The sequence below is a fragment of the Mesoplodon mirus genome (genome assembly GCF_964341445.2).
Source record: "Mesoplodon mirus genome assembly, chromosome: 7".
In the NCBI taxonomy this organism is placed as follows: domain Eukaryota; kingdom Metazoa; phylum Chordata; class Mammalia; order Artiodactyla; family Ziphiidae; genus Mesoplodon; species Mesoplodon mirus.
In genome coordinates, this window is record NC_138983.1 from 70986610 (window position 1) to 71000862 (window position 14253).

Below are 14253 nucleotides of genomic sequence, written 5' to 3' on the forward strand. Positions count from 1 at the left end.
TCCTTCTGTCAATGAACATTTGGGTTGTTTCTAATTTTTAATGATGAGTAATTCTGTGAATGTCTCTTGCTTCATATATTATGAATTCTCTATGGTAACTACCATAGAGTTTAAAATTCCCATTCATCCACATCCTCCAAACCCTTTGAAATGATCTTAATTTATGACAATCTAGTGAGAGAAAATGGTGTTTTACCATGCTCTCAATTTGCTTTTCCATGGTTACTAATGGGTTGAGCAAACATTCATTTCCCTGATTCTTCTTTTGTTTTTTAAAAAATGATTATTCGTGGGCTTCCCTGGTGGCGCAGTGGTTGAGAGTCCGCCTACCCATGCAGGGGACACGGGTTCGTGCCCCGGTCCGGGAAGATCCCACATGCCACGGAGTGGCTGGGCCCGTGAGCCATGGCCACTGAGCCTGCGCGTCCGGAGCCTGTGCTGCGCAACGGGAGAGGCCACAACAGTGAGAGGCCCGCGTACCGCAAAAAAAAAAAAAAAAAAAAAAAGATTATTCATGTCTTTTGTCCAATTTTCTATTGGTTTTAATATTGATTTGTAGGCTAATTTATATATTCTGGATACCAATACTTCGTCAATTATGCGTTACAATATTATTCTCCAAGTTTGTATTTTGCCTCTTCACTCTCTTCGTGGTGTCTTTTTATACATAAAAGTTCTTAATTTGAATGCAATCAAATTTATCACTCTTCTTTGAGTATTTTACGTCTTGTTTAAAAAAATGTTTGCATACTCTGAGTCCATGAAGATTCTTTCCTACATTTATCTGTTTATGTTTTAAAGCTCGTCTTTTACACTTGAATCTTCAGTCCACGGGGAATTTTTATGTTTGGTCAGAGGTAAGGGTCCAATTTCATTTTCTCCTGTATAGATAATCATTTGTCTCTGCACTCTCCTTTCTGTAGTTATCTGCAATGCCTCTTCTGTTTTTTATCGCATTTCCAAACACATGTGAACATGGTTCTAAGCCCTCTAGTCTGTTCCACTGGTTAATTTGTCTATCCTATACCAATATCACACTAAGCCTCAATTACTAGTCTTGACATCTGGTAGAGCAAGTCTCACAACTATTCTTCTTCTGTAAAAATGTCAAGATTATTCCTGGCCTTCTGCCCTTCCAAATGATTTTAGAATCAGTCTGAAAAGTTCCCCAAATACCCTGTTAGAATTTTTTTTTAAATTTTATTTATTTTTGGCTGTGTTGGGTCTTCGTTTCTGTGCGAGGGCTTTCTCTAGTTGTGGCGAGCGGGGGCCACTCTTCATTGCTGTGCGCAGGCCTCTCACTGTCGTGGCCTCTCTTGTTGCGGAGCACAGGCTCCAGATGCGCAGGCTCAGTAGTTGTGGCTCACGGGCCCAGTTGCTCCGCGGCATGTGGGATCTTCCCAGACCAGGGCTCGAACCCGTGTCCCCTGCATTGGCAGGCAGATTCTCAACCACTGCGCCACCAGGGAAGCCCAGGGAAGCCCCCTGTTAGAATTCTGATTGGAATTGCTTTGGCTCTATAGATCTATCTGGAGAGAGCTGACATCTTCACATCCACGAAGCTGCAATATTTATCTAGGTTGGAATACTTATTAGGGTTCATTTGATTTCAATAAGATTTTTCATGTTCTCCTCACAGTTGCTTGATTTTAATGTATTGTTCACTTCACAAATTTTTCAGCAGTAAAATTATTTCTAAGTATTAAGTTATTATATTATTTGCCTACCTCGAGGGTTAAGGAACTTTGGAAATATTTGCTGGACTAACGTGTTTCTAAATGGTCTCCTTCATTTACACATCCAACAGACATTTATTAAGCACCTAAGTGCCAGACTCCATGCTATGCACTGATGATAAAAAAACAAAGACAAAAACCTTCCTCAACTATTCTGGTCCCACCCTTGAGAAAATTATTGTCTCTCTTTTGTCTTTTTCCTGCATTCCAGTTCCACCAAAATTATGAAGTTCTTTTTCTATTCTCAGCTTTAGCAATTCTTCCCCCTGGACAATACACCATGCTTCCGTCACTGAAAAACTTGATAGAGTGGTTCTTTTAATTTCATGTTCTCTGAAGAGGAGACAGAAAGGGTGTAATCCTAAGGACGATGATACTTCTCTTCCTAAAGACCTACACACCTGTCACAGTAGATAAAATCATTCAAATCAAGTATATAAACAATTTCAATCATAAGGCTTCAAAACCTCGAAGGGGTGTACAAACTGCCCCAACAAAAAAAAGACACAGGCAAACCCAACTAAAGAGAGAGCAGTTTATCTTGAGAGGAAAATGTAATCAAAAGAACCAGAAAAGTATGTGCATGTATATGTTTCATATTTAACTGCTGCCATTACATTTTGCTATTGTTTTATTCAGAATGTATCATGTCTCATGCTTCAATAAAATTTTTATCAGTTTTTTTCATAAAAAACAAAAAAAAAACAGCATGAACGTACGGTTTCCGCATAGCAAAGTTTTAAGAAGCATTATGAATCATATAACTAAGAAACTGGTGAAAAATGTGGTTGCCTCAGCCTGTACACTGGTGCGGAATCAGAGAGCCTGAACTAAGAGCCTGGTGTAACATAGAAACTGGCGTTAGTCATGCCCGAGAAACGCAGGTCAGACTTCCGGGTCAGCCCTCCACCTCAACCTTTCAACATTACGAGGATCTTTTCCGGGCCTTCCAACCCTGTCTTCATTCTTAAGTCTACACAGGTCTTTCATTCACTGCACAGTTACTCAGCACTCCGTCGTGCCAGGCTAGGTGATGGGAATACTACAGCACTGTCTCTGCCATCAGAGTTTACCGCCCGAGTAAGGTTTGTATGTAAATAATTACTCCAGATGTGATAATCGATATTTCTGAAAGCAAGTAAAGGAGGTAGTGATTCTGTTTCTAGGGAGTGACATCTGAGTTGAGTCCTACAAAGGATTAGCAACGCAAGTCATAAAAAAAGGGGGTGGGGTGAGGGCAGGCCATTTCTGCAGAGAGAAAGGCGTGGTTAAAGGGACTGGCGAGGGCTGGAAGCTGAGACCAAGAGAAGCTGGTGGCGTGAGAAGGTCTCACAGCGGGTGGAGGTTGGGGGATCTCGGATTTGCAGGCGAAGCCAGAGCCCCGGCCTCGGGAAGGAGAGGTCCGCGCCCTCCCTGCGGCCACTCCCCGCAGCCGGCTTCAGGCCAGCCCACCCCCCGCTCCAAGCCCCTTGACAAGCCGGGGAAACGCCTCAAGTAGGTGGCCCGGCCAGGGGTGGAAACGCCCCCAAGCCCCGGCGCCCCAGACCCTGCCCGGCGGGCTGGCCGCACCTTGCCAAGCAGTCGCCTCACACCCTCATTGTTGAACTCCATCTCCAGCCAAGACCACGAGCCGGGTTCTGAGACCCCAGCCCCGGAATCTCCTTCCGCACTGTACTGGACGGAGGCTGCCGAGGACCAAACTTCCCGAGCGGTCCAAGGCCCCGCCCCTTCCCAGACTCGAAAGTCCACCGGTGTCCAACGCCCTAGGCTCAGCGAGGCTCCGCCCGGAGTCTCACCACTGCTCCTCCGCGAACCCTGAGCGCGTTCAGAAACGCGTGAGCGCCAAGGGAACCACGACCCAGCTTGCTGGAGGGAAACTTGGGGACATCGGTGAAGACAGGAATAGGAAGGACCCGAGGAAAAGCAGTAAAGGAGGTAGAAGATAATTGGCGCTGTTCTGGGAGAGAGTTTCGAGAAGGATGTGATAAATTCAGTAGAGTATCGAGAAAGATCAAGAAAAACCCCAAATTGTGGTTGGATTTAGGAAGGAAGAGGTAATGGAGCTTCAAAAGAGAAATTTCGGGGGGGCTGGAAAGGAAAACGGACGCAGGAGGAGAATTGTCAGAACTGGGAGATAAGGCAGCCGAGTGAGGGTGGTGTGCCTTTGGCGGGGCAGGGCAGAGCATAACAGCGTTGGTGGCCGAGAGAGGAAAAAGTCAGGTAACAGAGTTTGAAGACAAAAAAAGGTAGATTGGTGGTTAAGGTCATCTGGAGAAGTAAGACGAAGAGATGCAATTTGTGGGCCTTGTTTGATTTCCTTGAATGAGTTACTTAGCTGCTTTTCATCCCTGGTTTGAGCCAGTGGGCCTAAAAAGTCCTGGGAGCTGGCTATTGTAACTGTCAAGAGGTTGGGTGGGCAAGAAGGTGATTGTATTTATAGGAAGAGCCAAAGGTAGGAATGCTGTGATTCTACTGGGAGAAGAAAGGGAAAGACTGGAAGGAGCACTTATTTATTCAACAAACTTTTGTTGAGCATTGGCTACTTGCTAGATATTGTCGGGGAGGAAGAAATTCTCCTCTATTCTTCTAGCTTCCTCTGGCTGGTCTAAGAAGTAAACTGACACCAGACAGAATAATAGGAGAAAATCAAACAAAAGTTAATAGCATGTATACCTGGGAGAGACCCAGGAGAACTGAGTGACTCGCCTTAATGGCTGAAGTCCTCACCCTAAATACCATCTTCGGCTATGGCAAAAGAGGATGTTGGGGGTTGTGGTTTGAGACTTCAAAGGGGAGAAAGGCAGTTCACATGGAGAAAGTAAATACTTGGTAAACAAATGTTTGCTGGCCCTTGCAGAGACTAGGAGACTCTGATTTCTAGGCTCTGCCGAGTTCCCGCCACCACACCTAGCCCATATTCTTTGCAGATATCTCTGGTGACACCTTATTTAGGGGAACGGGCCTTCTCTCTAAATCCTTTTAGGCAGTTAGGGGGAAGTCTTTGGGGCCTTAAAAATGGGCATCCTAAGTTGACCCTCCTGCCAAAGAGACACATTTTAGGATGGCAAATTTTGCTCCCCTGCAATATTTTTCTAGGTCTGAGGATACTGCAGTAAACAAAATAGACAAAAGTATCAGCAGTCCTAAGGCTGTCATTCTTTTATTAGTAGGAGGAGAGCAAACAATAAAAATAGTAAGTAAATTAGACCGTATGTAAGAACTGATTAAGTGTTGTGAGGAATAATTTTTAAAAGGCAGGGTAAGGAAGTGAGGGTAGGTCTCCCTGAGAGGTGAGAAAGTAAGCATTCCATATTAGAGGGCATCCAGAGCCCTAAGACAGACGTGTGCTTGGGGAGAGTCAAAACCGCGGGGAGGCCAGTGTGGCTGGAGTCCAAAGAAGAGGTGAGGAAGCGGAAGTAGGCTACTTCAGAGAAATAAGGGGAAGCCACAGATGGTTTAGGACAGTGATTCTTCCTGTGTGGTCCCCAGACCTGCAGCCTCAGCATCACCTGGAACTTGTTAGAAATATGGATTCTAAGGCCTCACCCCAGACTTAGCAGAATCAGAAACTGGGGATCAGGTCAAGCAATCTGTTTTAACAAGCCTGGGTGATTCTAACCACTATAAGAACTTTGTGGACAACTGTGACTCTGGCTTGTCAATGCCCTCCCACCAGAGACCATCAGGAACACACCCATACTTAAACAAGTTGGGTTAATTCCTCCTTCCCGTGAGGGAGCAGATACTGTGGAGAACCACTGGGACAGCTGACTAAGAGTGTGGAAAGAACCTATTATAGGATTTGGGCTCTGGGTGATTTGGGAGAGGGCTTAAGGAATCAAAGCTTTACTTTGGATTGGGTGCTGTCAGAAGGCAGGGACAATTCTATGATTGGGTATCTCAATATATATTATCTCTCAGATGGGTAAACTAGAGCAAGGTTAAGGCTGTAATTGGTAGAGAACCAGTAATCGCCATTAGCAGAGAGAAGAGGATGTTTGGGTATTTCCTGGGTTGCACAGTGACCTTGCTTTTGTCCCTGCTTAGAAGAAATTATGACGAGGCCTTGTTTGGTCTCATTTTATCATGGTCTGAGTGACCCTGTCTGACGTCAGTGTTCTGAGATTGTTTATATCCAACAGGAGACAACAGGAGCCTGGCTGTGAGGGCCAGGTCAGCTTGTAGCAACACTGAGACCTAGCTAGGTCAGTCCAGTTCCCAGATGTCAGGAGCCGCTTTTTTCTTTCTTAGGCTTTTGCTCTGAGAGAGTGGAAGCCACTGGAGGGTTTTGAACAGAGCAGTGACACGACCTGACTGAGTTGAAAAAGAATAAGTCTGACAGATGAGTTGTGAAGAGACTTGGGGTGGCGGGGGGTGGGGAGTGGAGAGTGGAAGCCGGGAGACAAGGTAGGAGGTGAGGTGGTTGAAGGATAAGAGGCTTGTTAAAAGCACCTCAGCCAGATCTAACACACCTCAGAAACTTTGAAACTTCCAGAGATTCTAAGATTTAACAGATCCTATCAGAAATCTATTAATCAAGGAAAAGCTATCAAGTTAGAAGTAAGGCCTGAACAAGGTTCTTCCATCTTTTATGAAAGAACCTTTTATGGAAGAGGCCTTCCATCCAAACCACCAATTCTCTTCTGGTTTAATAACTATGGCTGAATTATAGGCACTAGGAACACTCTACGCCTGTTTGTGTGTGTGTGTGCGCGCACGCGTGCCCACACACGCATGTGTGTAGCTATCAATTCCCATGTGGAAGGTACATTGCTAAGAGTTTTACATGCTTCATTGCAGTTAATCTTCACAAAACCCTAGATGGAATTATTATCAATTATTATCTCACTTTTACTGTTGAGCAAACTGAGGTTTAGTGAAGTATTTCCTATTTCCTTGTTTCTGAGATCCTGTTGAATAAGAGATGTATTACTGACAATGTTCTGGGGAGAAAAGGTTACAAAATTAAATATACATACCAGTTTTATCCCCACTTTTGGGAATTTGTCTTAGAGAAATAAAAGTACCCAGGATGTATGTATTATACAAAGATGTTAATTATATTAAAAGAGAAAAAAAGTCCCCAGGCTAAGAAATGGGAATAGTGTATATTCTGCTCCTTTGTTTATAGTTTGAGAACAAACACAAGAATGGCTTTTCTTTGTCCTCTGCTTCTGATCTCTGTTTACACTCTTTGCTTTCATAGTTATGAGTCCTATCAGACACATTGTTTAGGGATAAAACCTTGGTATTCTGAATATCAGACAAATGTATCCTTATCATTTACTTCTTTAAAAAAAGTTTTAATTGTAAAATACACATAATGTACAATTTACCATCTTTTTATATTTTTTTTCTTTTTTTTTTTTGGCTGTGTTGGGTCTTTGTTCTGTGCGCGGGCTTTCTCTAGTTGCAGTGAGTGGTGCGTGGGCTTCTCATTGTCGTGGCTTCTCTTGTTGCAGAGCACGGGCTCGAGAGCGCAGGCTCAGTAGTTGTGGCACACGGGCTTCGTTGCTCCACAGCATGTGGGAATCTTCCCGGGCCAGGGATTGAACCCGTGTCTCCTGCGTTGGCAGGCAGATTCTTAACCACTGCGCCACCAGGGAAGCCCCAATTTACCATCTTAACCATTTTTAAGTATACAGTTCAGTGGTATTAATTACATTCGTAATGTTTTACAGCCATCACTACCGTCTGTCCCCATAACTCTCTTCATCTTGTAAAACAAACTCTGTACCCTTTAAACAATAACTTCCCATTCTTCCCTCCCTCCAGCCCCTGGCAAGCACTATTCTGCTTTCTGCCTTTGTGATTTTGACTGCTTTAAGTATGTCACCAGTGGAGTAGAGAGTCCAGAAACAGACCCTCACATATATGGTCAATTATTTTTGACAAAAGTGCCAAGACCATTCAGTGGGAAAAGGACAGTCTTCTCAGCAAATGGTGTTGGGAAAACTGAATATCCATATGCAAAAATGCAGTTAGATCCTTATCTAATACCATATACAAATTTTAACTCAAAATGGATCAAAGACCTAAATGTAAGCCCTAAAACAATAAAACTCTTAGAAAAAAATGTAGGACAAAAGCGTTATGACATTGGATTTGGCAGTGATTTCTTGGATATGACACCAAAGACATAGGCAACAAAAGAAAAAAATAGACAGATTGGACCTCATGAAAATTTAGAAATTTTGTCCATCAGAAGACAGTATTGGGAATTCCCTGGCGGTCCAGTGGTTGGGACTCAGTGCTTTCACCGCTATGGCCCAGGTTCAATCCCTGATCGGAAAACTAAGGTCCCACAGGCTATGTGCAGCGGGGCCAAAAAAAAAACAAACCAAAAAAACAAGACAGTATCATTTACTCTTTAGATGTGTGGAGCTTATATTGTTATTCATTGACTGACAGCATATGCTGCATCTCAGGCCATCCTTCCACAAATGTCCTTTGACCTTGTGAAATGAAACTGCAATCTTTCTTTTCTCAAACTAGTTCTTTTTTCTAAGGATTTTATATCGCCTCTCAATTTTCATGCTCTGTCTGAACTGGCATACTTTTTTTTGGTCATTTTGCTGCTTCTCTGGTTAAGTAAAAAAATGGCAACGTGCAAGAGAAATGTGTCCAAGAAATTTTGTTTATGACAATCACAGCATTGTTTATGGTGATAAAAAGTTGGGGAAAAAATCTAAATGCACATTGTGCCTGTTACTAATTTATTACCTTTCAGTTCCAATTACACCATTTATTGCTTGCTCTGCTATTGTGGAGCTGGACCTTTTAAGCATTTCTCCCTTGCTAGTGGGCACAATATTAAGTTTTGTCAATAGAGGGCCTGGGGGTGATACTGCAGGAGTAAGAGACTTCCTCCTTCCAGTGTGCTTTTGTTCTTGGTCCTACCGTGTGGCTGCCAGTGGCACGAGTTGGGATATCCAGTAGTGCTCACCTCTGTCGAGTTTCAGTGGCCCTTCTGTACGGTGCTTTCCATTGAGTTTCAGTGGCGCTCCTGCTACTCAATGAGTTCTACCACCCCCAACAAGGTGGCTTCCCAGTACATTCTACTGGCGTATCCCCAGAGGGTAGATTCTCAGCAATGATCAGTAAGCTTGACAGACGCCCCCCATGGAGACTTCCCAGCAGATTCCACCAGCATCTCAGAGGGTGGCGCCCTACGTACCAGGTTCAGCCTACAGCAGCTCATTGGATTTCCCTACCATCCAGTTGGTCATGACCACCACTTGTCCAAGTTTTGGATCTCAACCCTGTAAGGGCAGAGACTCTTTCAAGTTTATTCCTTCCTTGGATGCTTTGCCTCAGTTCTAGTGGTGGTGGCTGCTCCCTATATATTGCTATTCCTGTGACACGTAGAGCTTTCTACCTCTTCCATTAATCTCCTGTTCCTAGTTAATAATTCTTTTTATCGAACTTTCTCTGTTCAAATTATTGTGTAGTTTCTATCTCCTGACTAGATCTTGACTGATATATCCATTATTAGGAGAAAGATGAGGAAATTCCCTGGCGGTCCAGTGGTTAGGACTCGGCGCCTTCACTGCTGGGGCCTGGGTTCAATCCCTGGTCGGGAAACTAAGATCCCACAAGCCATGTGGCTCGGCCAATAAAAGAGAGAGAGAGAAAGAAGAAATACACGTGGAATATTATACAGGAATTAAAAAAATAAGTTAGACTTCTGCTTCTGTCTATGAAGAATCAACTGCTACAGGAGTTGTCTTCTCTCCATAAACTAATAGAAAATTGCATAAAATGTATGAAATAATTATTTTCAGATCTTGCACAAGGGCCAGCACCAGACTGTGAACTTTGAAAGAAAGGAAACAAAAGAGATGAGCTTTAAAAGCCCCTGCCTACTGCCCAGAGGCAGTTTTCAGACTGCAGCACAGAGAGGGGTTACCCAAACAAAGCTGAATTGAAAAGAAAGATAGTGGCCTACAAAGGAGGCCAAAGTGCCAGGAATTTGCAGGATGGAGTACTGAAAAGAGGCAATTCCACAGAGAAAGAACTCTGGACATCTCCACAGGGACCCTTGTGAGTCTTTAGCTGAGTTCTGTCTGTGGACACATGGGGTAAAATTCCATGAGGCCGGGAAAAGAACCACCCAGAAACAGTAGGCCAAACATTTCTTGGAGCTCCCAGAAGGGCTGGGAGTTGTGGGAAATTCCACAGATCGGAAAGACCTAATACCATTGGCATCAGAGAGAGCGCTTAAAAGGGTCATAGCTCAGTAGTGGGGATGATTATCTCTAGAGTAAAGGCTGCTCCTGGCCCACCATAACAAAGCTTAAAACTTACCTCAGAACACTCAAACTGATTGCAGGTAACTTAACTGCATCCCAGAAGAAAACCCATCACTATCAAAAAGAATACAACAGGGCTTCCCTGGTGGCGCAGTGGTTAAGAATCCACCTACCAATGCAGGGAACATGGGTGTGAGCCCTGGTCCGGGAAGATCCCACATGCCGCGGAGCATCTAAGCCCATGTGCCACAACTACTGAGCCTGCACTCTAGAGCCCGCGAACCACAGCTACTGAGCCCGCGTGCCACAACTACTGAAGCCCGTGTGCCTAGAGCCCATGCTCTGCAACAAGAGGAGCCACCACAATGAGAAGCCCACGCACTGCTACGAAGAGTAGGCCCCACTTGCCACAACTAGAGAAAGCCTGTGTGCAGCAACAAAGACCCAACGCTACCATAAATAAATAAATTAATTAATTAAAAAAATACAACAAAATCCAGCCCTCAACACTGTAAAATTCACCATGTTGAACATCCAACCACAAGTTACCAGGCATTCAAAGAAACAGGAAAATATCACCCACAACAAAGAGAAAAATCAACCATTGAAACAGCCCCAGAAATGATAGAGATGATAGATTTGCAGACAGCTTCCTTAAAATTGTTATTATCAATCTCATAAATATACTCAAGGATGTAAAGGAAAACATGAACACCATGTGGAGAAAAATGAAAGGTAGAATTAAAGAAAACAAGAAATTGAGCTTCTAGAGATGAAAAATACAAAATCAAATTAAAAATACACTGTATAGGATTAACAGAAGTTTCGAAGATTAGGGGGAAAGATGAGTGAACTTGAAAAAGACAGCAGTGGAAACTATCCAGAATGAAACACAAAGAGAAGAAAAATGAACAGAGTACCAGCAAGCTGTGGGACAGAATCACACTGGTTGTTGGTCTAATACACAAGTAGTGGAGGTCACAGAAGGGGAAAGGCGGGGACAGAAAAAAATGTTTGAAGGAACAGTAGCCAAATATTTTTCCAATTTGATGAAAACCATAAGCCCACAGATTCAAGAAGTTCACCAAATCCCTGGTAGAAGAAACATGCAGAAAGTTACACAAAGCAACCTGAAAATAAAATTGCTGAAAATTAGTGATAGAGAAATTTTTAAACAGGCACTTTTCCTTTTTATTTTTTTTAACATCTTTATTGGAGTATAATTGCTTTACATTTCTGCTGATGCACTTTGTTATACATACATCCCCATATCCCCTCCCTCTTGGGTCTCTCTCCCCCCCTCTCTATCCCACCCCATAGGTGGTCACAAAGCACCAAGCTGATCTCCCCATGCAATGCAGCTGCTTCCCACTAGCTATCTGTTTTACATTTTGTAGTGTATATATGTCAGTGCTACTCTCGCACTTCGTCCCAGCTTACCCTTCCTCCTCCCCGTATCCTCAAGTCCATTCTCTATGTCTGTGTCTTTATTCCTATCCTTACCCTAGGTTCATCAGAACCGTTTTTTTTTTTTTTAGATTCCATATATATGCATTAGCATACAGTACTTGTTTTTCTCTTTCTGACTTACTTCACTCTGTATGACAGACTCTAGGTCCATCCACCTCATTACAAATAACTCAATTTCGTTTCTTTTTATGGCTGAGTAATATTCTATTGTATATATGTGCCACATCTTCTTTATCCATTCATCTGTCGATGGACACTTAGGTTGCTTCCATCTCCTGGCTATTTTAAATAGAGCTGCAATGAACATTTTGGTACATGACTCTTTTTGAATTATGGTTTTCTCAGGGTATATGCCCAGTAGTGGGAGTGCTGGGTCATATGGTAGTTCTATTTTTAGTTTTTTAAGGAACCTCCATACTGTTCTCCATAGTGGCTGTATCAATTTACATTCCCACCAACAGTGCAAGAGGGTTCCCTTTTCTCCACACCCTCTCCAGCATTTATTCTTTGTGGATTTTTGATGATGGCCATCTGACCGGTGTGAGGTGATACCTCATTGCAGTTTTTTTTTTTTTCCGGTACATGGGCCTCTCACTGCTGTGGCCTCTCCCGTTGTGGAGCACAGGCTCCAGACGCACAGGCTCAGCAGCCGTGGCTCACGGGCCCAGCTGCTCCGCGGCATGTGGGATCTTCCCGGACGGGGGCACGAATCCGTGTCCCCTGCATCGGCAGGCAGACTCTCAACCACTGCGCCACCAGGGAAGCCCCTCATTGCAGTTTTGATTTGTATTTCTCTAATGATCAGTGATGTTGAGCATCCTTTCATGTGTTTGTTGGCAATCTGTATATATTCTTTGGAGAAATGTCTATTTAGGTCTTCTGCCCATTTTTGGATTGGGTTGTTTGTTTTTTTGATATTGAGCTGCATGAGCTGCTTGTAAATTTTGGAGATTAATCCTTTGTCAGTTGCTTCGTTTGCAAATATTTTCTCCCATTCTGAGGGTTGTCTTTTGGTCTTGTTTATGGTTTCCTTTGCTGTGCAAAAGCTTTGAAGTTTCATTAGGTCCCATTTGTTTGTGTTTTTATTTCCATTTCTCTAGGAGGTGGGTCCAAAAGGATCTTGCTGTGATTTATGTCATAGAGTGTTCTGCCTATGTTTTCCTCTAAGAGTTTGATAGTGTCTGGCCTTACATTTAGGTCTTTAATCCACTTTGAGTTTATTTTTGTATATGGTGTAGGAAGTGTTCTAATTTCATTCTTTTACATGTAGCTGTCCAGTTTTCCCAGCACCACTTATTGAAGAGGCTGTCTTTTCTCCACTGTATATTCTTCCCTCCTTTATCAAAGATAAGGTGACCATATGTGTGTGGGTTTATCTCTGGGCTTTCTATCCTGTTCCACTGATCTATATTTCTGTTTTTGTTCCAGTACCATACTGTCTTGATTACTGTAGCTTTGTAGTATAATCTGAAGTCAGGGAGCCTGATTCCTCCAGCTCCGTTTTTCTTTCTCAAGATTGCTTTGGCTATTCGGGGTCTTTTGTAAACAGACACTTTTCATATGATCCAGCAATCCTCCTCCTGGGATTTACCCTAAAAAATTAAAACTTATATTCCCTTAAAAAGCTGTACACAAATATTTATAACATCTCTATTCAAAAAACAAAATCTCTATTCAAAATAGCCCCAAACTAGAAACAACCCTAATGCTCTTTGACAGGTAAATTGATAAACCGATACATCCATACAATGGAATAATATTCCATAAAAAATAACTAACTCTCTTACAACATGAATGAATCTCAAAAGCCTTAATGCTAAGTGAAAGAAGCCAGTGGAAGAAGGTTATGATTCCATTTATATGAAGTTCTAGAAAATGCAAAGCAGATCAGTGGTCGCCAGGGGCCAAGGGATTTAGGGGGAAGGGATTGACTGCAAAGGCGCATGGGGAGCTTTTTGAGATGACCACAATTTTTTCTACCCTGATTGTGGTGGTAGTTACAAGATTGACACATTTTTAAAAACATATCAACTATACACTAAAAATGAGTGTGCTTTATCATATGGATTTGTACCTCAATAAAGCTTATTATTAGAAACAAAAACGGAATGTGTTTAGATTTTTTATCAGTTAACCCAGGAGGATGTCCATGATGTATTGTTATAGGAGAAAAGCAAGTTACATAGTAGCATATGTAGTGTGATCACCTTAAATAAAACAACACTGTAAAAACCCCTCTGTATCCCTCTATATGTGTAGTGATATTTGCAAGCTTGTAGAGAAGTCTTTGGCAGAAGAACACACGCTAAGCTGGTAACACTGGTTACATCATGTGGCTAAGAAAGAGGGGGAGAGTATTACGTTTTTCTTTATACATCTTTGGATAGTTTCATGTTTTACAATGATTTATCATGAAAGTAAAGGGAATATGAAAATAATAGGGAGATGTGTATGTAGGAGGAACTTTGGTGGAGGGAGAGGTCCACTGTACCAGTGCAGGGAGGTCAAAGGGATCAAGATGAGATCATTAAATGTGACAAAAAGGAGATCTTTGGTAACCTCTGAGAGAGCATCTAAGTAGTGAGGTGGGGGCAGAAGTCAGGACGTGATGCATGGAAGAAAAGTGTGGACTGGAAAGAAAGGCTTTGAGTATGGGCCACGTGTTTAGGAAGTTTGGTCGTAAAAGGCAGTTAAGAAACAGGACAGTTAAGAAGGGAGCCACAGCAACAGTTGGAGGTTTTTGTGAGTAGAGGACAAGGATACTTGTGGCTTCTTGAAGGCCAAGAAAAGAGAAC

General features: G+C 42.9%; 1 protein-coding gene across 7 annotated transcripts in view; it reads right to left on the minus strand.

Moving 5' to 3' along the window:
- Positions 1-3415, minus strand: part of UEVLD (UEV and lactate/malate dehyrogenase domains) — a 49166-nt gene extending 45751 nt beyond the window's left edge. For all 7 annotated transcript variants that reach the window (XM_082628926.1, XM_082628925.1, XM_082628927.1 and 4 more), the window contains exon 1: positions 3306-3415. In XM_082628926.1, coding sequence (XP_082485052.1) covers positions 3306-3347 — 42 coding nt within the window. In that variant the 5' untranslated portion in view covers positions 3348-3415. The remainder of the gene's footprint in view (positions 1-3305) is intronic.
- Between the last annotated feature and the right edge of the window lie 10838 nt (positions 3416-14253).